Genomic DNA, 22,604 nt, shown 5'->3' with positions numbered 1-22,604 from the left:
GTAGGTAGAGAGGACACGCGAAGCTTTAGTTGTTTTTATTTCTTCGATTGCATATTATCTTCTAATAGAGTATGCTGTGGCTAAAGGTCAATCAAGGTCGTCGAAGGTCAACTACGATGTAAAATAAGTTACTCCGAGAAAACTCTTTTTATACTCGTTTTCAATTGTAGCGTGGAAGTACCAAGAGGGGTAAACGTCAGATTAGGATTTTATCATAATTAAGTGCTTTTACCTTATAACTCTAGAAAGGGGCAACGTATCGGTACTTGAACATAAGAAAAACGTTCCCTTGTTAATGGTGCTCTTGTAATACCAGCTTGAATAAAAATATATCCTGTCATGATTAAAATACTTTTACTTTGTACTCGGCCCGTTTGTACTTCCCTACAAACGTTTCTTGAATCCTAACATTACAAGTATCTTGTCAGTGTCTATTGATACTTCCGCTCTAAAATTGTCTCTGGGATCTCATAGACTACACTTTATGGGTGTAGCACGGTTTCTGCTGAGTATACTACATACTCAGAAATTAAAAATACTACATACATACTACATACTTACAAATTAAAAATACTACATACTCACAAATTAAAAATACTACATACTCACATTCTACATACTCACAAATTGAAAATACTACATACTCACAAATTAAAAATACTACATACTCACATTCTACATACTCACAAATTAAAAATACTACATACTCACATACTACACACTCACAAATTAAAAATACTACATACTTACAAATTAAAAATGCTACATACATACTACATACTCACAAATTAAAAATACTACATACTCACGTTCTACATACTCACAAATTAAAAATACTACATACTCATATTCCACATACTCGCAAATTAAAAATACTTAAAAAACCATTAAACCTACGAAAATCGTCCAACCTAACCTAACCGAACCGTACAAATTATTTTCGCGAAAAGAAGTATCCTCCCCTCTCTAGATCCCAAGACACCACCAGCAGAGGTCGCGGCCTCTCGGAAAACATGGCTTCGGGGCCCTAACGAAATCGGACCCCATGAAAACAAGAGCGACTTCGGGACACGGTATCGTGGCCCGAAACCTGTTCCAAAACCGATCCCCGGTGCTCGTGATCCTTCCTCGCGCCTCAACTTTCTCGGTAGGAGGGAGAGAGGGGGACCGAAAATAGATGAACGAAGATAAGCAAGGTCAAAGGCAGATCCGTCTCTATCCCCACCGCGGCGTTTGGCCAATCTGGCGCCGGGATCTTCCCGTAACGACGAAACAGAGATTCCCGAAAGTGTTCCCGAATCGTTCCGGGAAAGACGGTTCCGTTTCACAGGATGCTGAGTGCCCAATAACCCAAACAACCCCGCGCACTCGCGGCTTATCCGAGAGACTCACTCGACGCGGGAGCAGCCCCTTCGGCGTCGAGCCGACACGCCGCGACGCGGCACGCCGAATGGTGGGGGATCCCAGAGGCGTGCGAAGGGTGCAGCGAGTGGGGTGGCCTGGTAGGGGGATAGATAGATGAATAGAGAGAGATAGGTGGACAGGAGGGGCAGGGTGAAGGGAACACAGAGGGTACGCAAACGCTGGCGTGGCGAGCGACCATTAGGGAGCCGAACGGCCATAGAGACGCATCGTTCCAACGTGCGTGCTCGCTTTTTTCTTGTACTTTCTTCCGCCGGCCTCCGCTTCCGGTTCTACCGAGCCGCCCGGCCGTTCCACGTGGATCCGCTTTGTGGTTATGGTCGTTTCTCGGGTGACGGTGGATCGTCGTCGTTGGGGCAACCTGAGCAAATGTACGAACGTTAGAATTAAATTTAAACACCTGGATATACGTATATATCTCCTCTTTTTTTTTTTTGCTTCTTCTTCTTTTTTTTTCAATTTAAGTTTCTACGTGTTGGGGAGTTCGTTGTACGATACGTTGGGGAGTGTTTTAAAATCGTACGAGAGTTACGAGAGTCGATTCGTATACGAGGTTAGACGTGGTACACGCGATGGAAGAAATAAAATACGCAAACTTGAACGGTTTCAGGGGAGGATGAGGAATGGAGCGACTCGGAGAAGACACCATCGGTGAGCAGTGGCGTGGAGGGCGGTGGATCGGCGGTCTCCAGTCCGATCGCGCCGGTCGTCGAGGAGGAATCGAGCCTACCACCACCACCGAGACTGAATCCCCCTCCCGCGACGGTCGCGATCGCGAATTCGGCCACCGAGGACATCAGATTGAGGCTCAGCGTGCTCTCCGAAGACGCTCGGAAACGGCTGGCTAGTCTTACCGAAGATATCGAGGTAAGGTGATCGTTCTTCCTTCTTTTCTTTCTTTCTTTTTTTTTTTTTTTACACTAAAAGTATCCACAACAATCGCAACTACCTGTAAACTACCACTTCGTATCCATTTTGAACTTCGTTTTAAAATTACTCCGTCAACAATATTGCTCTTGGTCGTAATACTTTGACGACGATTATTGAAGCAGAGAACTAATTGTAAGTTTGCCCTTTCGCCTTTGGGTCGCACGTCGCAATTGAAATGTGGAATAACTAAAGGATGAACGAGCAAATAGAACTCTTCTTTGAACGAATAGAACAGTATTTGAAGAAAAGTTCTTTTCGTAGGATCAGTTGCATCAGATGAGATTCCCAGTTTTAGGACGTACCAATAGTTTCTCTGTTTCAAAGGTAGGGCGCGTGCGTGTAGATTTGCGCGGGAAAGATAAGATCAGGGCAAGTAGCCTATCGTTTTGATTTTGTTTTCACTGATAGAAATCCCAGACTTCACGAATATTAGGCAAGTAGCCTATCGCTTTGATTTTGTTTTCACTAATAGAGATCCCAGGCTTCACGGATATTTACCAATCGGTTTAATTTGCATCCTGCTCAGGTTGCCAGAAGCTTAAGAGACCGACATGCTACCTCGAGGCTCAATCAGACGCGAGAGTCGAGTCCCAAAGACACGGACGAGGAAGGTGGCGGTATGGTCATGGTCAAGGAGGAGAACTGTCAACCCAGGTCGTCGTCTTCCTCGTCCTCCTCGATCCGGAGAAGGGAGTCCGTATGCAGGAGAGACTCCGAGGACTCCTCGAGGCGATCCAACGCGGACGATCCACCTTCAGAGAAGAAGCTGAAACTCGACGACGAAGCAGCACCAAGACTGAGACTCAATACTAGTCTGGCGACGGATCCTGCTCTTCGACCGGCGGCCGTGGCCGCGCTCACTGTCAAACCGGAGAACACCTCGCCGCCGAATCCTGTGCCACCATTGCCAGCTGGACTTCAGAATGGTAATATTCGATACCTCCACTCGCAAGACTTCCATCTCAAGACGATTGTCCACCTTGAAAATAGCTCTAGCTTCCTCTTCTTCCTGAGACAATGATCCTTTTAGACTTCAGAATGGTAATATTGAATACCTCCACTCGCAAGACTTCCATCTCAAGATGATTGTTCAGCTTCCTTTTCTTCCTAAGACAATGATCCTTTTAGACTTCAGAATAGTAATATTGAATACCTCCACTCGAAAGACTTCCATCTCAAGATGATTGTCCACCTTCAAAATTGCTCTAGCTTCCTTTTCTTCCTAAGACAATGATCCTTTTAGACTTCAGAATGGTAACATTGAATATCTCCACTCGCAAGACTTCCATCTCAAGATGATAATCCACCTTAAAAATTTTTCTAGATTCCTCTTCTTCTTGAGATAGTGTTTTTATTTTTGCAGAGAGCAAAGCTAGCTTCCTTATGCAAAGATAACTATCTTTGTTGTGTGAATTTAAAGTCCCTGTGAGTACGAGACCCGTGTCAAATAGATCAGCTAGACCCCTTCTTTGGTAAAACCTGTACATACCTATGAATGCGGACAAAATGCATAATGCAGAGAGGAACGCTCTTGTAGTTCTTAGGTCAATTAGAGCTAAATCAGTCGTTTATTTATCCTACGTCTCGACCGTGTTTATATTCCTGACGAGGACCGTAGACGTAGAATAAATAAATAACTGGTCTTGCTCTAGCAAGCCTTAGAAACCACAAGAACATTCTCTGCATTTATCCATCGATGCAGGAGAGTTACTTATTAAAGTAACAACCATTCTACTACAGTCCTCTAGGGTTCTCCAACTCTTTACTCGTGCATGACGTCTATGAACTTCCATACAAGAGAGACACTACCTTCTCATGGCTAACCCTTCAGCATTGCACGGTTTGTCCAACAATCTAGATATTCCATGTGAAATGAAGAAACCCTGGAACAAATGTATGATCTATCCTGCTCTAGTCAGCCTAAAAAACCACAAGAAGTTTACTGTAATTGTTTAGCAAAACCGATTCTATAAAAGTAACAACCATTTTCCAAGAATACTATCAGATCTATAGTTCTACTAGAGACCTACCTCACTCCAATTGCCCTAAGAAACCACAAGGAGTTTACTTTATTTGTTTAGCAAAATCAATTCTATAAAACACAACCATTTTCTAAGAATCCTATCAGATGGGTGGTTCTACTAGAGACCTACCTCACTCCAATTGCCCTAAGAAACCACAAGAAGTTTACTGTAATTGTTTAGCAAAATCGATTCTACAATAGTAACAACCATTTTCCAAGAATCCTATCAGATCGGTGGTTCTACTAGAGACCTACCTCGCTCCAATTGTCCCAAGAAACCACGTGAGGATTGCTCTCTGCACTTGTCCATCGATACATAACGTTACCCAGGTCCACATTATCAGATCCACATTATCAGGTCCACATTATCAGGTCCACATTATCAGGTCCACATTATCAGGTCCACATTATCAGGTCCACATTATCAGTTCCACATTATTAGGTCCACATTATCAGGTCCGCAATTATTCATCACAACCGCTTCAATTAACCCAACCATTCTTGCAGCAATCGCGTCGGGTCGGTTGTTCGTGCTGCCAACCGACGGGAAGGAGACGATCACCGTGGAGCCAGCCAGGCCAGCGCCGTTGATCTGTCCACCGTGTGGAATCCGCTTCAGTTCGGCGAGCACCCTCGAGGCTCACCGTACCTTCTACTGCGCTCATCGTCCACGGCTGGAGGAGGACACCACGAACGACGAGGACGAGGAGAAGACCAACAAGTTCGAAGTGAGAAAGGCGTACGCTTGTCCCCACTGCTCGTACAGCGCGGATAAGAAGGTCTCCTTGAACAGACACATGAGGATGCACGCCGCGTCGCCGGCGCCGCCCACGATACCGGCGGCACCGACACCGGCCACCACACCGGGAAGCGGCGCCGCGACGGCCTCCAACGGCTCGTTGAACGAGGAGGCGGAGCGATACTGCAGAAACTGCGACATCAGATTCAGCTCCCTGAAGACCTACCGCGCGCACAAGACACACTACTGCAGCACCAGGCACGTCGTAAAGGACACACCGCCGACGACCAGCACCGCATCGTCGTCGGTGAAAGCGTCACCACCGACAAGCGCCAGTCCAGGTGACTCTCCGCCACCTCAGCCGTGTCTGGCGCTGCCCACCAACCCCATTCTGATCGTGCCGTACTCCTTGTTCCGCGGAGCTAGTGTCCTGGCCGCGCCAACCCTGCCTGCACCTGACACCGCGTGCTTCCTTCTTCCAAATGGTTTGTATCTCGACTGCGGATACTCGTTACTATTGCAACTGTTTAACCCTTTGACTGCGGTCGACTTCGATACAATGTTCTTTATATTGAACGTGTATGGTAAACAGGGTTCACGTAAACTTCTGTTCTTCGTTTTAAGTTCTGAGCGAACCCCTGAAGTATTAACTACTTATAACGTTGTATGATGTGTATATACAAGCTGAACGCAGTCGAAGGGTTGAGCTTGTTTTCATGTCGTTTTGTGACTTTTTAACTTAGATAGGTAGAACTAGTGACCCTTCTGCGAGGGGATTGAGTGTTCACAGTTCCAATGTGCAATACCTTTCTTTTAGTTTCTTCCAAGTTGCTGGTCTAAGATGATTCTAGGAGTAGGGAGTATTTCTCTGGACGAGGATGGAGTAAATTGATAGCTTAGCGTTATCCTCTTCTATCAGTTTTCTCCATCTTCCTTTAGGAAAGGAGATTATTCCTAGAACATTTTTCTGTACCCTGCAATCACTGGAACAAAGTAGACCTTAATTAAGAGCTACGATTAAGCACCCAAAATTCTTTAACACGTTAAGTGCAGAGCCTGTTTACATCTTGAGATGCTTTGATTCAAGAATGTAACAGAAAGAGAAAGAAACTAATCTATCTTTCGAGTTGCTGGGACAAAGACATCGAAAGTAGAAATCTTATAAATAAATTGTACCATCGGTCACAGATGACCGATATGGCCCGGATGAGAAATACATCATGGGTCACCAGTAACGCTTAACGTGTTGATAATGTCGCTTTTTTAACGTACATTTTACACAGTGATAGATCAGAAAGATAAGTAACTATATATTGCAGGCCATCTCCAGCCAATGACCAGGGGTCTCGCCACCACAGCGCAGAACGCCGTGGTCGAACCACCTCCTGTTCTACGAGCAGCGAACAAGCCAACAACACCAGCGTCGGTCGTGGCGTCGTCCACGTCGCCACCAGGTTCGGCGCCCCTCGATCTGAGCGTACGGAAGTCACCGGCGCACCAGGACGAGAAAGAGAACAGGGTGTCACCAGCACCCTCCTCTCTGCCACCGCCACCTGGTAGCCCGAGATCCAGAGGAAGCGGAAGCCCCAGGGCGAGGTCGATCGGGTCTGCTCCAACAACAGCCGGAGCTGTTGCACCACCTCCGCCCACGGAGCTAGCTCTGAGACTCGCTGAACTACCACCACCGCCTGTCCCTGGTGTCCTCGTCAAACAAGGTGTCTCGAGGTATACCTGACACTTCTCTAACAGGAACGTCGCGAGAATTCCCTTCGAGACGACCTGCACAGATGACAAATAAATAAACGAATAGCAAGTAATTGTACGGATTGTAAATGTACGAACACGTGAAACATATACAACAGGAGTTAATATGATAACCTACCTTGCTTATCCTTAGGAGCAATTATACGTAGCTAGGTCAGAAGAACCAAAGAACGTTGTGCCTATTGTTGTTTTCACGGTTCTGGATGTCTTAACATCTTCGTTAGAGATCGATTAACGAATTGGTTCGTTCTGTCTATACATGGTATACTCGTTCTACGCAATTACTTGGGTGAAGATTCAACATTTCGTTACCAAAGAGTAACAATCGAGTATTTGAATACACTCGACCATTGCTAACGGTTTATTTATTTGTTATTCTCGAAAGAAAAAATCACGTTAACGAATGATTCTGTATGTTCGAATACCTAGATGCAAGGAATGCAACATCGTCTTCTGCCGACACGAGAACTTCGTCGCGCACAAGAAGCACTATTGCCAAGCGAGGGAGACCACGGTCAGCAACAGTCCACCGCCACCCGGTACACCCTCGCCACCCTTGGTTCAACTTATCTGCGCCGCGTGCGGTATCAAGTTTGCCTCCATGGACAATCTGGTGGCCCATCAAGCGTTTTACTGCCCCAAAAGGCCGGAACCTCAGGAACATCACTCGAGATGCACCAAGTGCAAAGTAAATAGTTTATTCCTGGATGATTTATTCACAGTTAATAGATTGATTGACGCTTCGAGCACGGTATAGAATTCCATCTATCAATAGCTTCTGCATTCGACCCCAGGTGACAACTATGAAAATCATAATTACAAGAACCCACGTGGTCCTCTGCACGAAGATCTTTTAACCCTTTGCGCTCGAAGCATTTTTCTGGGCAAAAAACCTCAAAGAAATCTTTTACATCGGATGTGATAAATAAATCATAGAATAAACGAGATATTTCGTATACAAGATATTTCGTTTATCTCGAAATTTAGAAAAATTAGAAAAATCCTAGTGCATCGGTCGCTTTTCGAGTGGAAAGGGTAAGTTGCACCAGGTTAAGTTCGACCAGTTCCGATACCAAATTCTCTACACGTGCTTTGCACATTGCTAATTGATTTTTAGGATATTATGTGAGACGTTTTTGTGTTCCTTTTCTTTTTTCTTACACTTTCTTTGCTTCTGTACAGGCTATAATCGAACCCGGAGGCACGCATACATGCACCAGTGGACCGACTGGTGGTTGGAGATGTCCCGTGTGCGGCGCGGTTAGTCCAACAGCTGGAGCTGCCCAGCGTCACATGGACGCGCATCAAGGCGTCAAAGCTTTCAGATGCACGATCTGTCGTTACAAGGGAAACACGTTGCGTGGCATGAGGACGCATATCAAGATGCACTTCGAGAAACGCGGAACCGACCTACAGGTAAGGGAGTGGGTGTTATCGCGGTGTTAACCCCCTTGCACTCGATGCTTCTTTGCTAACGGAAACCGACTCCTCGAAAGAATCCTTTAAGTCGTAAAATTAATCTCGAATGGAACATTTTTATACGTTTTGTTACTCTACAAAATATATTTCAATTCCAATTTGAATTTCAAACCACGAAGTTTTCCCGGGTCGGAAATAGTACACTAAATTAACTAACGACCGAAAGGTCTCCTCTCTTGTTTGAAAGCAACTCGTTTTATAATCTTCTATTTACAAAAAAGTGAACCTTGAGATCGCTTCGACACACCTGCTGCACGAAGCTGCGAAGAACGATCCCTAGCTTATTGTTTTCCTTATAACAATTCTATTCGTTCGTTCGCGCGATACGAAATCCCGAAAATAGTGAAATAATCTTTCTCAAACATTGCGATCGTTAAATCCGATCTACGACTCTCAGGTGTACACGTGAAAGAAAATTCTATCTAAAATCAGATATCGTAACTCAAACGTTCCTTTATCTTTCAGGAGGAGAATTACATAACCTGCGTACTAGACGACGAAACGGTCCTACCTACCCCGGAACCCCCACCAGCCACCACACCCGAAGAGGTCCCCGCTGAGGTGCAGGTGAACGGTAAGGCCGAGGTTCGAAAGAGTCCCCAGCCACCGCCGCCCCCTCCCCCACCGACGGTAACAAGCAAGGTGAAACAGGAACGCGAAGACACGCCCCCACCGGAGGAGAGCCTAGACCCGAACAAAAGCGGTCCCCGTTACTGTCGGTCGTGCGACATCAGCTTCAACTATCTGAGCACCTTTATAGCTCACAAGAAATTCTACTGTTCGAGCCACGCCGGCGAGGCGAGCAACAATAACAACAACAACAACAACAACAACAACTCGAGCAGCCACGCCACTACGCCACCGAGTGGCAGGACCGAAGCGTCCGTACTTTAAAGACTCTCAGGATGCGAGCATCTGGTCCGCGGTGATCGTTCTTAGATGTCACCAGCGGGACAACCCAACGGGACTGTTAATTGTTGCCAGTTTATATAAATATATATATGTTTATATATATATTTATATATATAAATATATGTGTGTATATATATGTGTATATATGTATGTATATATACACATGTATACGTATATACATATGTAGATATATACATATATACATATATACGTATATATATATATATATATATATACATAATAGAATTACCGACTATCCCATTTAGTTGACTACCGTTGTGTGATTTCTGTTGATCCAGGGAATTGTTTGTACTTATAAGTTGATTCAACTGACGTGTACATACGCGTGCGTGGACACGAAGCTTCGAAGGGATAAGCGACGTTTCAATAGCAGCGACATTTTTAGGTGGTCGTGGTAGTGGCGTTTGGTAGTTCGCTTTGGATTGACTGGGTGCAAGGGTAAAAAAAAAAAAAATTGAGCGTGAAAATTATAACGAAGTAATACCAAAGTGAGGCTGCCGAATGAGACACGTCCTGTATATGAAGGATCGTGGTTCCAGTTGGGGTTTTTGGGCGGAGTGCGAGCGAAGTTGCGGCTGGCCTTGTAAGCCACGATCGACCCGATACAAAGGTGTGCAATCTCATGACTCTTCAATAATCTCGTAGCTGTAACTAATTAATCGACATACCTAAGGAATTACGGATAATAAAGATGAGTGTAAAATGTTGTACAGTAGACGAGTAGAGTATTAACGGTACGATAGTAATTATCCTGAATGATACCAATCTCAAGCTTGTGAAAACGCTAAGTTGCAATATGACATTTAATATATTATATATAAATATATAAATATGAATAAAAAATGATTTCATGCCCATAAATCGCGCTGATACTCTCCGGGGAGTAAGTACGTTGATAAATGTATCCATAGACTGCCATAAGGATCAGAGAACGTTTCCTGTCGTTTGCCAATCGTCTCGAATGTATCACGGGAGAAAGAAGGAACGAAAATTCCCTAGCGTCTCCCCAGGAATTCAGGATTCGGTATAATTGGATTCTTACCAACGCATTTGCTTCGTACATACAATCAAAAGGCATCGCGTGTACTTACTTGTAAACAAGTAACGATTCGTTGCGAGCGCGTAAATGTAAAAATTAGAATTAAGGCCAGTGTTACACGTATACGCAGCGTACTATTCATATCATATAACGAGTTCGTTAATGGCATCAATTTTCCCACGTGCGAATTTCGACGATGAGAAAAAGAAAGGACGTTAATCTGCGCGTTGTCGCGGAACGCGGCAGCGTATCCAAAAATCTCAGTTAATGTAAAATTGTTTTCGTATTTCGACGATTAGTGTAGCCAGATAAACGCGAAACATTCGCGAATACTTTTATAAAAGTAATTGTTACGTTATTTACGGGCCTGTACTCTTGCTGATCGCTGTCTAAAGGAAAGCAGGATTCACGATATTCCATTAAAAATAAATACAAAAGATTTGATAATGCATCACGAAGTAGATACCCTTCATTGCTGAAAACTTGTAAATCTCTATCTGGTACTTCCAACAATTTGTTACATTATAAATTTGGTATATTATTATATGCCATATCGTCGAAAACGGTTCTTTTTCTAAATACCTATACACCTTCCTTTGTCATTTCGATGTCTAGGTTTACTTTTATTGTTTTTATTTTGATAGACGAATTTTACACACAAGATATATCTATATAAATATGTAATAAATATATAGACATAAATAAAATTCTAAGACCTTTATGACCCTGACTTCTATGCAATCGGAAAAATAATTTAAAGTTGTGTAACTTGTGATTTCAAAAACAATTTCAATTATGAAACAATGTGTTTTGTTTATTAACTTAAATTATTCTAAATAGTATGAAAACTGTAGTTGTCATAAATGTACAGTTGTACTAAAGTCATTATTGATCAGTTTGATGCAATAGAAAAGAACTTATCTACAACTAATCGCTACTATTCTATATCTTTAGAGTCTAAATTTATATTTAATATCACACTGAAGTTCAGCATCAATTCTTGTCTGTATTGGAATCGTTATCCTTATCCGATTCCTCGTATACATATTCTCCACTACATTCGCTAATATCACTTTCATCTTCGCCTAATTCCTCCTTTATCTTTGCTTTGTATTTTGCATACTTATAGCCATAGGCCTCTACATCCTTTTCACTGACTGCATAAACGAAATCATCTTCGCTGGACAAATCCGAGCCTTCTTCCAACCTCATATTCATAACAGCCTCCCGTATATCGTCATCGTCGATTGATCCTTCGGAGTGATCGGAATCAGGGTAATCGTTTCTCCAATTGGACTCTGAATTAGAATTCTCTGATTCGCATTCAATCTCAGAATGACCATTATTTCTATAAGTATCGAAAACCAATTCTTGATCGATTGGATGCACAGATACCATATGATCTATGTCTAGCTCGTTCTCAGTTTGTCCATAATACAAATCATACACGTAAACCTCATCCTGTAAAACATTCTTGGTATTGGTTAAGTACTTTTTTAATGGCAACAACAAAAATTTGAATGTCCAATGTAATAATTAATAAAAAATATCTAATGGAAGCTTATTATCTATCATAATCTCCAAAAAACAAAAATAAAATATTTATTTACAAGAAAAACTCAATAAGTGGAGAGAAAACTAAAAAATATTTGATTTTTTTTTCTTATACTTCATCTGTTGATAAATATTTCATAAACTACTGTCCATCTAAGCTATAGCCAAATATTTGTGGATGCCCTATCCGCCTATGAAATTTTATCAAAACCAGAGTATAACATTTCATGCAGTCTGCTCATTGAACGTAAAGCCTTATAACTAATATTAACAAAAACTCATATACTTCTTCTGTGGAATGTTCCTCTGGAATAGCACATGAGACAGAGTCCTCTACATCTATTACTGTCATAACCTTATCTTCCCATTCTTGAAGTTTAGAGTTATCCAAAGACCGGAAACAATTAATTACTTTGTAACGATTTTCTGCCGAAATCTGTTTTACTTGTTCTCGTACTTTAGTTAAAATATCTACAGAATGTTGCTTGAAATTCGCTTTCAATTCGTCTTTCCTCAAATTTTGAATCAAGTGTTCAACAACGTCATCTTCCTATTGTAAAGAAAGGAAGAAAGAAAGACAGACAGAAAGATATGTATGCCCACTTAATACTAAAATGATTTAAAATACTTTATTAAAATCGTTTAAATTTTACCTGATTCTTAACGGTCCCGGCAAATTTAACAACCGTTGTCAGCGGAGTAAGGGCGGTCGATTCTTCTGCTTCCTCATTTTCTGCACTTTTAAATCGTTTACATGCAATTAATAATGCATTTAATGGTTCGTCATCGTGTCTACGTTTCACACGTATTACCGCTGCCATTTTTTCGTTGTTTCTTCAAACAATATACTTGAAGGAGACCCTCGCACGTTCCAACGGTCACAAATATTTTCTTTCGTCTAACCTGTTTCATTTATTTGTTTGATGTTGGCGCTACGGTGCAACTAGTCCCATTTTGAGGTTAGAATCGTTCTCAGCAGTCGACATATCGATTATCATTCGCTGGCCTGGTCAGCAACAACGCTGGCAGGGCGTAGAAATTCTCGGTATGTTTTCGACTTGGTATTTGTTCGTTTTCTTCACATTAAACGACTCATGAAAGCCTGATCGTTGATTTCGCTTAAAATGAAGCGTTAATATTATTGCAAAGTATGGCGCAATCTATTTTCGACGCTTTAACAGGTAAACTTTTCTATCATAGAAATAGGTGGGGTTAACCAACAAGTATCCTATTTATTTTGCTTTCTGAAAGAAAATCGGGATAGTATTTCAGGTACTTAAGATCGTCGCTTTTCGTACTTTACAGGCGTGTCGCTGGACAGTCCTTCTGTGCAATCATTATTGGAGTCTCAAACTCTAATAACTGAGGTTGAGCACTCAGGTGGGTATTTTGATGAAGTAATTTTAGTAACCTATTCATTGATGATTTTTACTTCACTTAAGTTCCAATTAAATGAATTTGCAGCAAACATTTTTGTATATTTTGTTTAGCAATAGATCAGGATGAAGAAGATATATTTCAGTGTGGAAAATGTAAAAGCCAGTTCACATCATTGCACATGTTTGTATTGCACAAAAGGACCCACCAAAAGACGCATGAGGAAACCATAGATTTGAGTCAGTTTTTGGTGAATGATGAAAGCCAGCCTGTTCATACAGAAGACAATGATCAAGATGCGTCACAATACAATCCACAAGAAACATTTGTTCAAAATGATCAACTTGGCGAGCCAATTATACTCGAAGAATCAGACATGCTCTTTAGGTTAGCTATAAATAGTTCAATTCTAATTGTACGCTTCTAGAGATTTCCTTTTAATACAAACCTCCAATGAATGATGCATCTTGTATGTGTTATAGCATGGATCAAGAGGGTGCTAGTTATTTTACAACGGATTCCTCATTTAGTGTTCCAATAATATTGAGTTCGGAAAGCTTGGATACTTTTGCAAACTCCACTATTCCAGGCGACAACGAGCCTATGAAAGATGATTCAAACGATGTACCTCAAGTTTTACCAAGTGATATTTCTCAAGAGCATGGAGTTAACAATTCAGAAAAAGTTGATATATCGATAACTGAAAATCCATTGATAGATTCAGATATTATCGCTAATCAAACGCAAAATTTAAAAGTATGTATCTCGATGAAATCATTATTTACGAGCAGCCTCAAATTTGAATACTTTGGCTTTCTTAACCAAAATGTTTTGTTACAGTACAAATGTGGTTACTGTAACAAACAGTTTGCAAAAAAATTTTATTGGCAACAACATGAACGTTCTCACACAGGGGAAAAACCATATCAATGTGTTGTATGTGGACGTGCGTTTGCACAAAAATCCAACGTGAAGAAACATATGTCGTCCCATAAAGTTTGGCCTGGCACTGCTATACACTCCTTACCTCCTGAGGTATTTTGAACATTTTTTCATAAACTTGCAATTTTCTTTTCTGCATCTCTCTTTTTAATAGTTTATGAACATTGATAGGCACCTCCAGATGGAAGCATAGACCGTACCTATCACTGTCAGTTTTGCAAAGAAATATTCGATTCGTACAAAGCTCTAAAGGGCCACCTTATAGTCTCTCACTTAGCACTAAAAGTGTACAAATGTGTGCAAAGTAGCTGTAGTATGATGTTTTCTGAACTTGAAGATTTCTTGGAACATACTCGCAGTCACAAGAGATCAGAATATCGTTGTCATGTGTGTGGTGAAGTATTTAATACTCTGTCTGATCTTGGGCTTCATCAATATGCCCATTCCGTCCAAAAACAAAAGACAACAGAGAAGTATTACTGTTGCTCTGTTTGTAAGTCCTCCTTCTCGAATTTGGAGGCTTTGCAACATCATACAGAAACCACAACGCACGATTACGCCTGTCTACATTGTGGAAAAAGTTTCTTGATCGAGCGATTTTTACGGCGTCATTTAAAAACGCACGCCTCATCCGCGCGATTTGCCTGCGAAGATTGCGGGAAGGCCTTTAAAACTGAGCAATATTTAGCCAATCATAAGTTAATACATAGCGAGGAGACACCGTTTCTATGTCCAGTGAGTAATTTTACGGTCGATTTAAAAATCGTAAAATTTCTTCACATTCTTAATGTATATCATTTTTTTTTTTATCATAGCACTGTCCAGCTAGATTCAAACGAAAAGATCGTTTGGGTCGCCACATGCTGATTCATGATTTAACAAAGAGATTAAAGTGTCCCTTCAGAGGTTACTTAGGTTGCATGAGTGAATTTTCGCGACCTGATAAATTAAAGCGTCACCTTTTGACACATAGCAATATCAAAAGATTTAGTTGTAGTCATTGTAATCGTAATTTCCATCGGGCACAAGCTCTTAAGCACCATGAAATGAATAAGCATAGTTTGAAATGCGAAATTTGTTCACACGTAAGTGTCACACTGTAAGTGAACTGATAAATGGTAGTCGAAGTAGAAGCTCACTTTTTCAAATATTCGTTACAGGCATTTAAAACTAAAGAGCAGTTATTAACTCATAATTGCGACCAGTCGAATGAGACTAAGAAGCACTCGAGCTCACAGTTACCTAAGAAAGCTTCTGGATCATTTAAACCAAGGAAACCTACTCCAAAGAGACAAACATCATCAAAGACTGCAATTGGACTCGCTGATAAGGAGAAACTAGAGAAATTTAAGGCTGATGAAATACAAAGAAAAGTAAGAAAAAGTCGTATGTTAAATTCAAATGATTCGTTTCAAATGTACACTGTTTTATTCAGTTTTGCATTTCAGATTACCTCCGAAACGTTAAAGTCTGACGACTACAAAGACGGAACATGTACCAAAAAAGTAGAGAATATTTCTATATCAAAAGAAATTGGTTCAACGATCGAAGCACTCATCAGATCTGATGCAGCGGACAATGAAATCAAACGCAACACTGATACATATTCGGTACAACAGATAGGCGAATAGAGTTTTTAAATATATTTTTTAATTGTATTTAAATTATAATATAGTCTAGATTGTAGATAAGTTGTCATAGTACGTGCAATGGGATCATTGGCAAACTGCAAGTTGCATTTTATAATAGCATATAATATTTTGTAGTTTACATATCTGTGATAATTGTATTATAAAATGTATTAATATAAGTAACTTATATCTATCTTAAGTATTTTTAATGTCGCCTTCCTTAGGTTATTTGGAATTTATGGATGTATTAAAAGAAAAGGTGTTTGTATCAATGCGAATGTTTAATTCAATTTTAACCAAACTCCCAAATAACGTCTATAGATTTTGTATTTAACAGCCTCTCGACCGAATTGATAAAGGATGCAGTGATATCAGACTTCGTAAAGACTAGGTTGTAATTTTAAGATAACTTAAAAGGAAGTGGTTAGTAAAACCGCAATCTCTATTTCCCGTCTAACATTACCATTTCATGTTTAATTTAGTAGAAAAAGTACTGCAATCCTGTGCGCTAGGAAAAACGGTGTACAGTTATAGTGCTAATCTAAACAATAATTTTTTTAACGCATACAATCGAACATAGTAAATTACATTCGAAGAAATGCCATCACGAGGATTTTATCAAGTTTCTGACAAGGAGGAAGGTCAAGCTGCAGAACGCGACGAATCTTACAAAAGTTGTGTTATAACATTATTAATATTTTTCTTTCTATGTATTATCCTCATCCTTGTCGGTTTACCCTGGAAAAAATACAATACCCACCATATTAAGTATTCGGACGATGATCTTGGAACAACGCAGGTAAGTTTTCTGAACATAAAATTCTAAAATATGGTTCGTAAGTGTAATTTTATCAGTATAGCGCCATCATCACGATTCTAAACATCACGCGGAGAAAACGACAACCACAACGGAATCGGTCAAACGGTATTCGAATAAAGATATCTTTGCGAATAAACCGGAAACAACCACTTCGGAACTTGAACACTCTGAATCTACTCGAAATTTTGATACGACAGATGCTACAATCTCGATAGATATCTCGTCCGAGTTTAAAGAGCTGTTAAACGTTGAAACATCTACAGAACAAGAAACATCAACATTCTCGATAATCAACGAAGAATTTGTAACTGACAAACAATTGTACCAAGAGTCTTCAACGAGCGATATAAACTTGTCGATCGAGGATGATATCAATGCTACGGAAACCAATGCCTCGAGTTCGTCTACCGAAACCAATACTTCGAATTTCGCCGTGGAAACCAGTACCTCGAGTTTCGTTACGAAAGAGTACAGCGAGGGAACTACGAACGATTCGTTTTCAAATTTAGATATACACACCGTGCAAATCTCCACTTCGACGGAATTAAATTTTATTCGCGAAACGACTACTTCGAACGTTTATGAAAATACGACAGGCAGTGTTATCGGATCGACAACCGAGAGCGAAGAAAATTCTACAATCAAGACCACCGCTAACTATTCTTTCAATACAACTATCGATTCTGTAACAAAAAGTACTATGCCGAGTATCACTACCGAAGGATCTACGATCACGACGTCTGAATACAAGTTTGATAAAAAAGTGTGCACAACGGACGAATGCAAAACCATAGCCAGCAAAATGTTATTTTACATGAACCACACGGTCGATCCGTGCGATGATTTTTACGAGTACGCTTGCGGTGGTTTCGAGGCAAATCCGCAAACCATAGACCTGGATTTGGAGGGTGCAGCTCATCAACGTATACTACGTTCGTAGCGTTTCTTTTTTTTTAATGCTTCTAAAACGAAGAGCATTTTTTTTTTTTTTTCTTTTTTTTCAAACATTCGATACACGAGATCGGTATTCGCACATCTATAGGGTGTCGCAGTAATATTTGGCGCTTAAATAGTTAAATGAAAAGGAAGAAAATTTCAAGGTCGTTTCAAGGTCACTTCAACTAACTAAAAGAGAAGAAAAGGAACTTAACGTAATTGGATATCACAAACGCGTCGTAAGAGTAGAATACAGATTAACAGATACTTTGGTTTTTCATTAATTTACGTAACATTTGATTCTCTGCTATTTTGTATTGTTTGAAGGTCACTGTGTACAGACTAGTCGATGACATTGAAAAAAATACCGTACGACTTTGAAACAACGTCAGAAAGAATAAAACAAATTTTTCTTTACTGATCTAATTCTACGTTCCAACATTAAATAAGAAAAATAGAAATGACTATATACGCGTGTACAGTTTGATCCGCTAGAAACGGAACGTTTAAGTAACTGCGTTTTGCAGATCGGAAGAAACATTTCAGACATAATTTCGAACCGTTTCAAAGAGCGAAAGGGTACTAAAAATTGTTTAAACATCGTTGTGATTCTTCGTTCGACCTAAAAATAATCTTCGAAATTAAAAAGAATCGGGTAACACGATTTTTTTGGTAATGGTTGCTCAAAGGAACTCGAATCGAGGTTCTCGCTCTAAATTACGTCTGAAATATTTGTTCACATCGGAGACCACCATTTTGCACAAGTTTCACTTTCAGGACAATCGCAGAAGACGCACGACCCCGCGGCTACCCTCTTCTATAACTATTACAACAGTTGCATGCATTACGATGACATCGATGTTTCAGAAAGGATAAAGCTGGGTACGTGAGGTGTTGGTATCTAACTAGCCTCGAGCTTGATCGAACTTGATTGTAATCGATAATAATATAACATTTTCGTTACAGCGAAGGAAGTGTTGGACAAGATCGGAAAATTTCACACTACAGACAGTTGGGCGAGAAATCGTGCAGACTTCACCGAGTTGGTTGCCAAATTATTATTACACAACAGGTGAGAGATAGAGATAGAGAGAGACCGGGCGCAACAACCGTACAAAAATATCGGCGCCACGCTTCTAACTCGTGTATTTTCTATCTACGAATATCTACAGCGCCCCGTTGTTCGACGTCACACCGGATCTCGAGGAGTACACCCCGAAACAATTCACCCTTAAAATAGGCCCTACGACGTACGAGTGTCCCTTCGACACAGGGGAAACGGAGGATCCCTGTTACGCAAATCAATACAAAAGGGACCAAGAGGCAGTCGATCTATGGAAACTGTACAAAGAATACAAAACGTGTAAAGTACGGATATGTATATACAATCGGGATCAACGCGTACTCTTATCACCGCGATTCTTAATCGCACCGTTTTCTTTTCTTTTCTCTTTCCCTTACATCCGATAGAAAAATCCAAAAAAGTTTATAAAATCCATCACGGAAGCCTTGACAGCGCTCGGTGTTTTCCACGAGTTGGGCAACGCGTACAACATCACCCAATACCTGGAGACCTTGGTCATCAGTATCGATTTCGAGATCGTGCAAACATTCTTCGCGGTGAGTTTCGTTCAAATTCTCGCGTATCGGTTGTCACATTGACCATTGTGAATTCGGGTGTACAATTTTGCCGTGTACCCGCAGTGTTGCGAATTTTCTTAACTTTTGTTTTTCTTGCACTTTCACGGTACCGAGAGACAAATATAGTTTCAAAGACACCAAGTGATGTGATCTTAAGATGACCTTGATCTACGAACTTTGTTTTCTTCCACTATTTGACGATCATTCTGGTATACTCAACTAAGGGCACACCGTACAATTTTACGATCAAATGTCAATTTAAGGAACGATCAATCTCATTTTAAGTTCAAATCGAAACGTATAGTCAATATACTGAAAGTAAGTGAATTTTTGTTTCATCGAGGTACCGTGAAAATTTCATTTCTTTGCTAATTTTGTTACCAAGTCCAAAATGAATTTACAGATAAAAGGGTTGATTGCTACCTGGTGTGTTTTAGAATTATCCATCCAAGGATCAGATCCGCGAGGCGTATCTGACGAAAAATTACACACGGGTCACGATCGCAACGCTGCAAGAGAAGGCCAATGTCGTAAGAATAAAATTTCATCGGTTACCCATGATAATGGGATAATTTCATCGGTTACCCATAGTCGTATCGAAACCGATCAGTCGCTCAAGATCACGAAACGCCTACTTCGCGCCATATCGTTTCACTTATCCCTACCATTTGATCTCTCGTCTCGATCAAGAGGACCAAGATGTCGAGCGAACTGTTTTTAGCAATCGACTCGGTTTCACCCGACCGTAATCGTTCCAATGAACAGATTTTATTCCGATTTGTGTTGTAGATCAATTGGACGGGACTGATTTACGCGTTGACGAAAGAAAAAATTTTACCGGAAGCACACGTGCAGGTTTACTTTTACGATGTCCTGATACAAGGATTGAGAAGCCTTAAGGAGTTCGAAGCCGCGGACGCGATGCAATTGAACAATATACTGTTAGGATTGTACGCGCACAATCTTTATCAAAAGGTACGGTACCGTTTCGTTACGAATCGATTTATCGATTATCGTTCAAAACGGATTCGTTTTCGCTAGTTGGTTTCACCGAAGCATAGAAACTCTAAGGCACACTGTCTTCGCATAGCTGCCAATATGCTATTCCCGGAAGCTTCGAGCTTGTACATATCCTCGTTCTCGAGCGACGAACTGCTACACATGAGCGAAACCGTAAGAGTTCGATTTTTATATACAGAGAACACTACTCTGTAGTTACGTGTATCGTTGGTAGTGATCGTTTCGTGGAATTACTGTTAACGCTGCTGTGTAAATCGACAGATACACGGCTTGTTCGGCAAACTAAAGGAAACGTTGAAATTAAAAATAGAGGAGACAGAATGGACAGAAGAGGTGCGCGACGCGTTGGTGGCGAAAATAAACGATCTGAGAGTCACCGTGCCGGATGTTGTCGATAGGCCCTCGACTCACAGAACGATTCGCGCGAAACAGGTACGAAACGAGCGCTTTGATTTCTCTTTTTCTTTTTTTCCTTCGGTCGAACGATAGATAAGACACGTGTGCGCAATACACGATACACGCTAATTAGAAAAAAACGAACGAGCGTCGTTTTGCGTACTTGTACAAAATATTTACAGCGAACGATATTTTTCTTTTCAAACTACTACCAACGATTTAATTCTAGCTAGATCTATCGGACAATTACTTCAAGAATTCCGTGACTTTGATGCGAAAATATCGAGAGCTGATATATTCGGAATTATTTACAGATCTAAGTCACTCTGAACAAATGTAAGGTTTTACAATTAGAAATAAGTGTATGAAACATGTTTGAGTTGCTCTAATGAACGGATTAATACATAGTTGGACGCAGTACGCAACACCATTTCAATCCAAAGGGCTGGCAATTTACGGATTGAATCTCGTTGTGATACCGTTCGGTGTGATCGACTGGTCCACAAAGTATAACGAATCCTTATTCGATTACATAATACTGGCAACGCTTGGGAACGCGATAGCGCACCAAATTGCCCATCATTTCGACGCAAATGGTATTTTAACAATATATAATAATCGTAACGTCACCGACGTAACATTTGTAACGGCGATAGGTCATTTAAGAACGTTAAGGAAAAAATCTTATCACTCGAACAACTAACAATGTACTTAACTGTACACCAGGTATCTATTATTGGAATGGCACACGTAATGCCGATTACTTTCCATCGAATAGCGACACTGCGAACTCGAATTTCGAAGATTACATTCACTGTCAAAAGAATGTTCTGTATGGAAGTCCTATAACAATGACGTTACCATCTACAAGGCAGACTGTGTCTTACAAGGTGAAATTAATATATTACTTTACCCTAGATAAAATTGTTACAATGTAAAAATATTACTTCAAAGTAAAATGTTCAATTGGATACGCTGCTTTAAAAAGTAACCGGTGTACTTTCACAAAAACGTTTCAGATTACGCAATTAACGCTAAATGAACGGTTATCCGAGACGATGGGGCTCAGATTGGCCTATGATACTTTGGATCGATTGAGATCTCGTGAGGAAGTTCGTCTTTTATGGCTTGAACTTGACCCTGATCAGTTATTCTATCTCACCTATGCTCAGGTACCCTTGTTTACAGTGAAATTCATGGCATTAGCATTTTATATCAGCAATTATTAAGATAGTTACCATAAACTGAACTGTGTTCGTTCACGATCTTTCCAGGTGCACTGTACGAAAACACCACTTACGTCGTCGTATATATCTCTGTACGAGGATGAGCAATTACCAAGTCGCATTCGCATCTTTGTTTCTGCGTCTAACAATAGGCTCCTAGGTGAAGCTTGGAAATGTCCAGAGGGTTCAGGGATTATTCCCAGTTATACTTGTAGCGTATTTCCATATCTTCACTCTAGCGATACAACCACAGTAACTATGATGCGTAAATAATTCAGCGACTGACTTTTATAAGGAAGCGTGATTATTCTCAGGAACAAGATTCTTTTTTCTTTTTTTCTTTTTGTTTCGTAACATTCACACGCAACAGACGCAATATGGATAAATCGAAATTCAGGGATGGGCAAAATGTATTTCAGAAAATATTCGAATGACGAATATCTTACTAATTTGTATTCTATACATAGTCTATGTATCGCAGTTTCTATAAATTTACCAATATAATTATTTATTTGCCAAATCGTTGATTTATCAAATCTATGCCAATTTTGTGCATATTTATAAATTATTATCAATTCCATTATTTATTAAAATTGAAGAAACTTTACATTGAATGCATCTTTAAAACAAAAATTAACCAAAACCTTATGGAAATTCACAAATATATTTCTTTATTTATAGGAAATTTATAAACATATTTATAGAGAAATGAAAAATTTATCGTCTCCTTAA

General features: G+C 40.4%; 4 protein-coding genes across 9 annotated transcripts in view; 3 read left to right on the top strand and 1 right to left on the bottom strand.

Annotated features, from left to right (window-relative positions):
- The window catches only part of Ush (Zinc finger protein ush), a 445,671-nt gene extending 436,329 nt beyond the window's left edge, over positions 1–9,342 (top strand). For 2 of the 3 annotated variants that reach the window (XM_076313242.1, XM_076313240.1), the window contains exons 2-8: positions 2,033–2,289; positions 2,879–3,278; positions 4,883–5,599; positions 6,434–6,839; positions 7,308–7,566; positions 8,061–8,294; positions 8,823–9,342. In XM_076313242.1, the coding sequence (XP_076169357.1) occupies positions 2,033–2,289; positions 2,879–3,278; positions 4,883–5,599; positions 6,434–6,839; positions 7,308–7,566; positions 8,061–8,294; positions 8,823–9,251 (2,702 nt within the window). In that variant the 3' untranslated portion in view covers positions 9,252–9,342. Of the gene's footprint in view, positions 1–1,633; positions 1,794–2,032; positions 2,290–2,878; positions 3,279–4,882; positions 5,600–6,433; positions 6,840–7,307; positions 7,567–8,060; positions 8,295–8,822 lie in introns of those variants that run through there. The other variant, XM_076313241.1, reaches the window with a different exon arrangement.
- Positions 9,343–11,122: 1,780 nt separating this feature from the next.
- Fs(2)ltopp43 (female sterile (2) ltoPP43) lies at positions 11,123–12,911 on the bottom strand. Its single transcript, XM_076313247.1, has 3 exons — positions 12,537–12,911; positions 12,170–12,433; positions 11,123–11,790 (listed from the first exon to the last, which is right to left on the bottom strand). Exons 1-3 carry the CDS (start codon positions 12,702–12,704, stop codon positions 11,323–11,325), a joined length of 900 nt encoding a protein of 299 aa, XP_076169362.1. The 5' UTR covers positions 12,705–12,911; the 3' UTR covers positions 11,123–11,322.
- On the top strand, positions 12,681–16,026 carry LOC143147702 (uncharacterized). Of its 4 annotated transcripts, none has more exons than XM_076313245.1 (9): positions 12,826–13,064; positions 13,189–13,263; positions 13,380–13,647; positions 13,743–14,016; positions 14,101–14,295; positions 14,374–14,937; positions 15,018–15,287; positions 15,363–15,575; positions 15,651–16,026. In XM_076313245.1, exons 1-9 carry the CDS (start codon positions 13,034–13,036, stop codon positions 15,831–15,833), a joined length of 2,073 nt encoding a protein of 690 aa, XP_076169360.1. In that variant the 5' UTR covers positions 12,826–13,033; the 3' UTR covers positions 15,834–16,026. The 4 variants fall into 4 exon arrangements, with proteins under 4 accessions (XP_076169361.1, XP_076169358.1, XP_076169360.1 ...); XM_076313244.1 differs by having other exon boundaries at positions 13,374–13,647; XM_076313246.1 differs by having other exon boundaries at positions 12,681–13,064; positions 13,374–13,647; positions 13,743–14,295; positions 15,638–15,811.
- Positions 16,027–16,334: 308 nt separating this feature from the next.
- Positions 16,335–22,545, top strand: LOC143147699 (endothelin-converting enzyme 1). Its single transcript, XM_076313239.1, has 15 exons — positions 16,335–16,632; positions 16,694–17,585; positions 18,367–18,471; positions 18,556–18,661; positions 18,762–18,957; positions 19,060–19,209; positions 19,668–19,760; positions 20,020–20,205; positions 20,272–20,403; positions 20,512–20,682; positions 20,876–20,982; positions 21,055–21,242; positions 21,373–21,536; positions 21,666–21,818; positions 21,921–22,545. Exons 1-15 carry the CDS (start codon positions 16,432–16,434, stop codon positions 22,143–22,145), a joined length of 3,069 nt encoding a protein of 1,022 aa, XP_076169354.1. The 5' UTR covers positions 16,335–16,431; the 3' UTR covers positions 22,146–22,545.
- The last annotated feature ends 59 nt before the right edge of the window (positions 22,546–22,604 follow it).

The sequence above is a fragment of the Ptiloglossa arizonensis genome, chromosome 5, assembly GCF_051014685.1.
Source record: "Ptiloglossa arizonensis isolate GNS036 chromosome 5, iyPtiAriz1_principal, whole genome shotgun sequence".
Taxonomy (NCBI): domain Eukaryota; kingdom Metazoa; phylum Arthropoda; class Insecta; order Hymenoptera; family Colletidae; genus Ptiloglossa; species Ptiloglossa arizonensis.
This window is presented reverse-complemented; position numbering and strand designations above follow the sequence as displayed.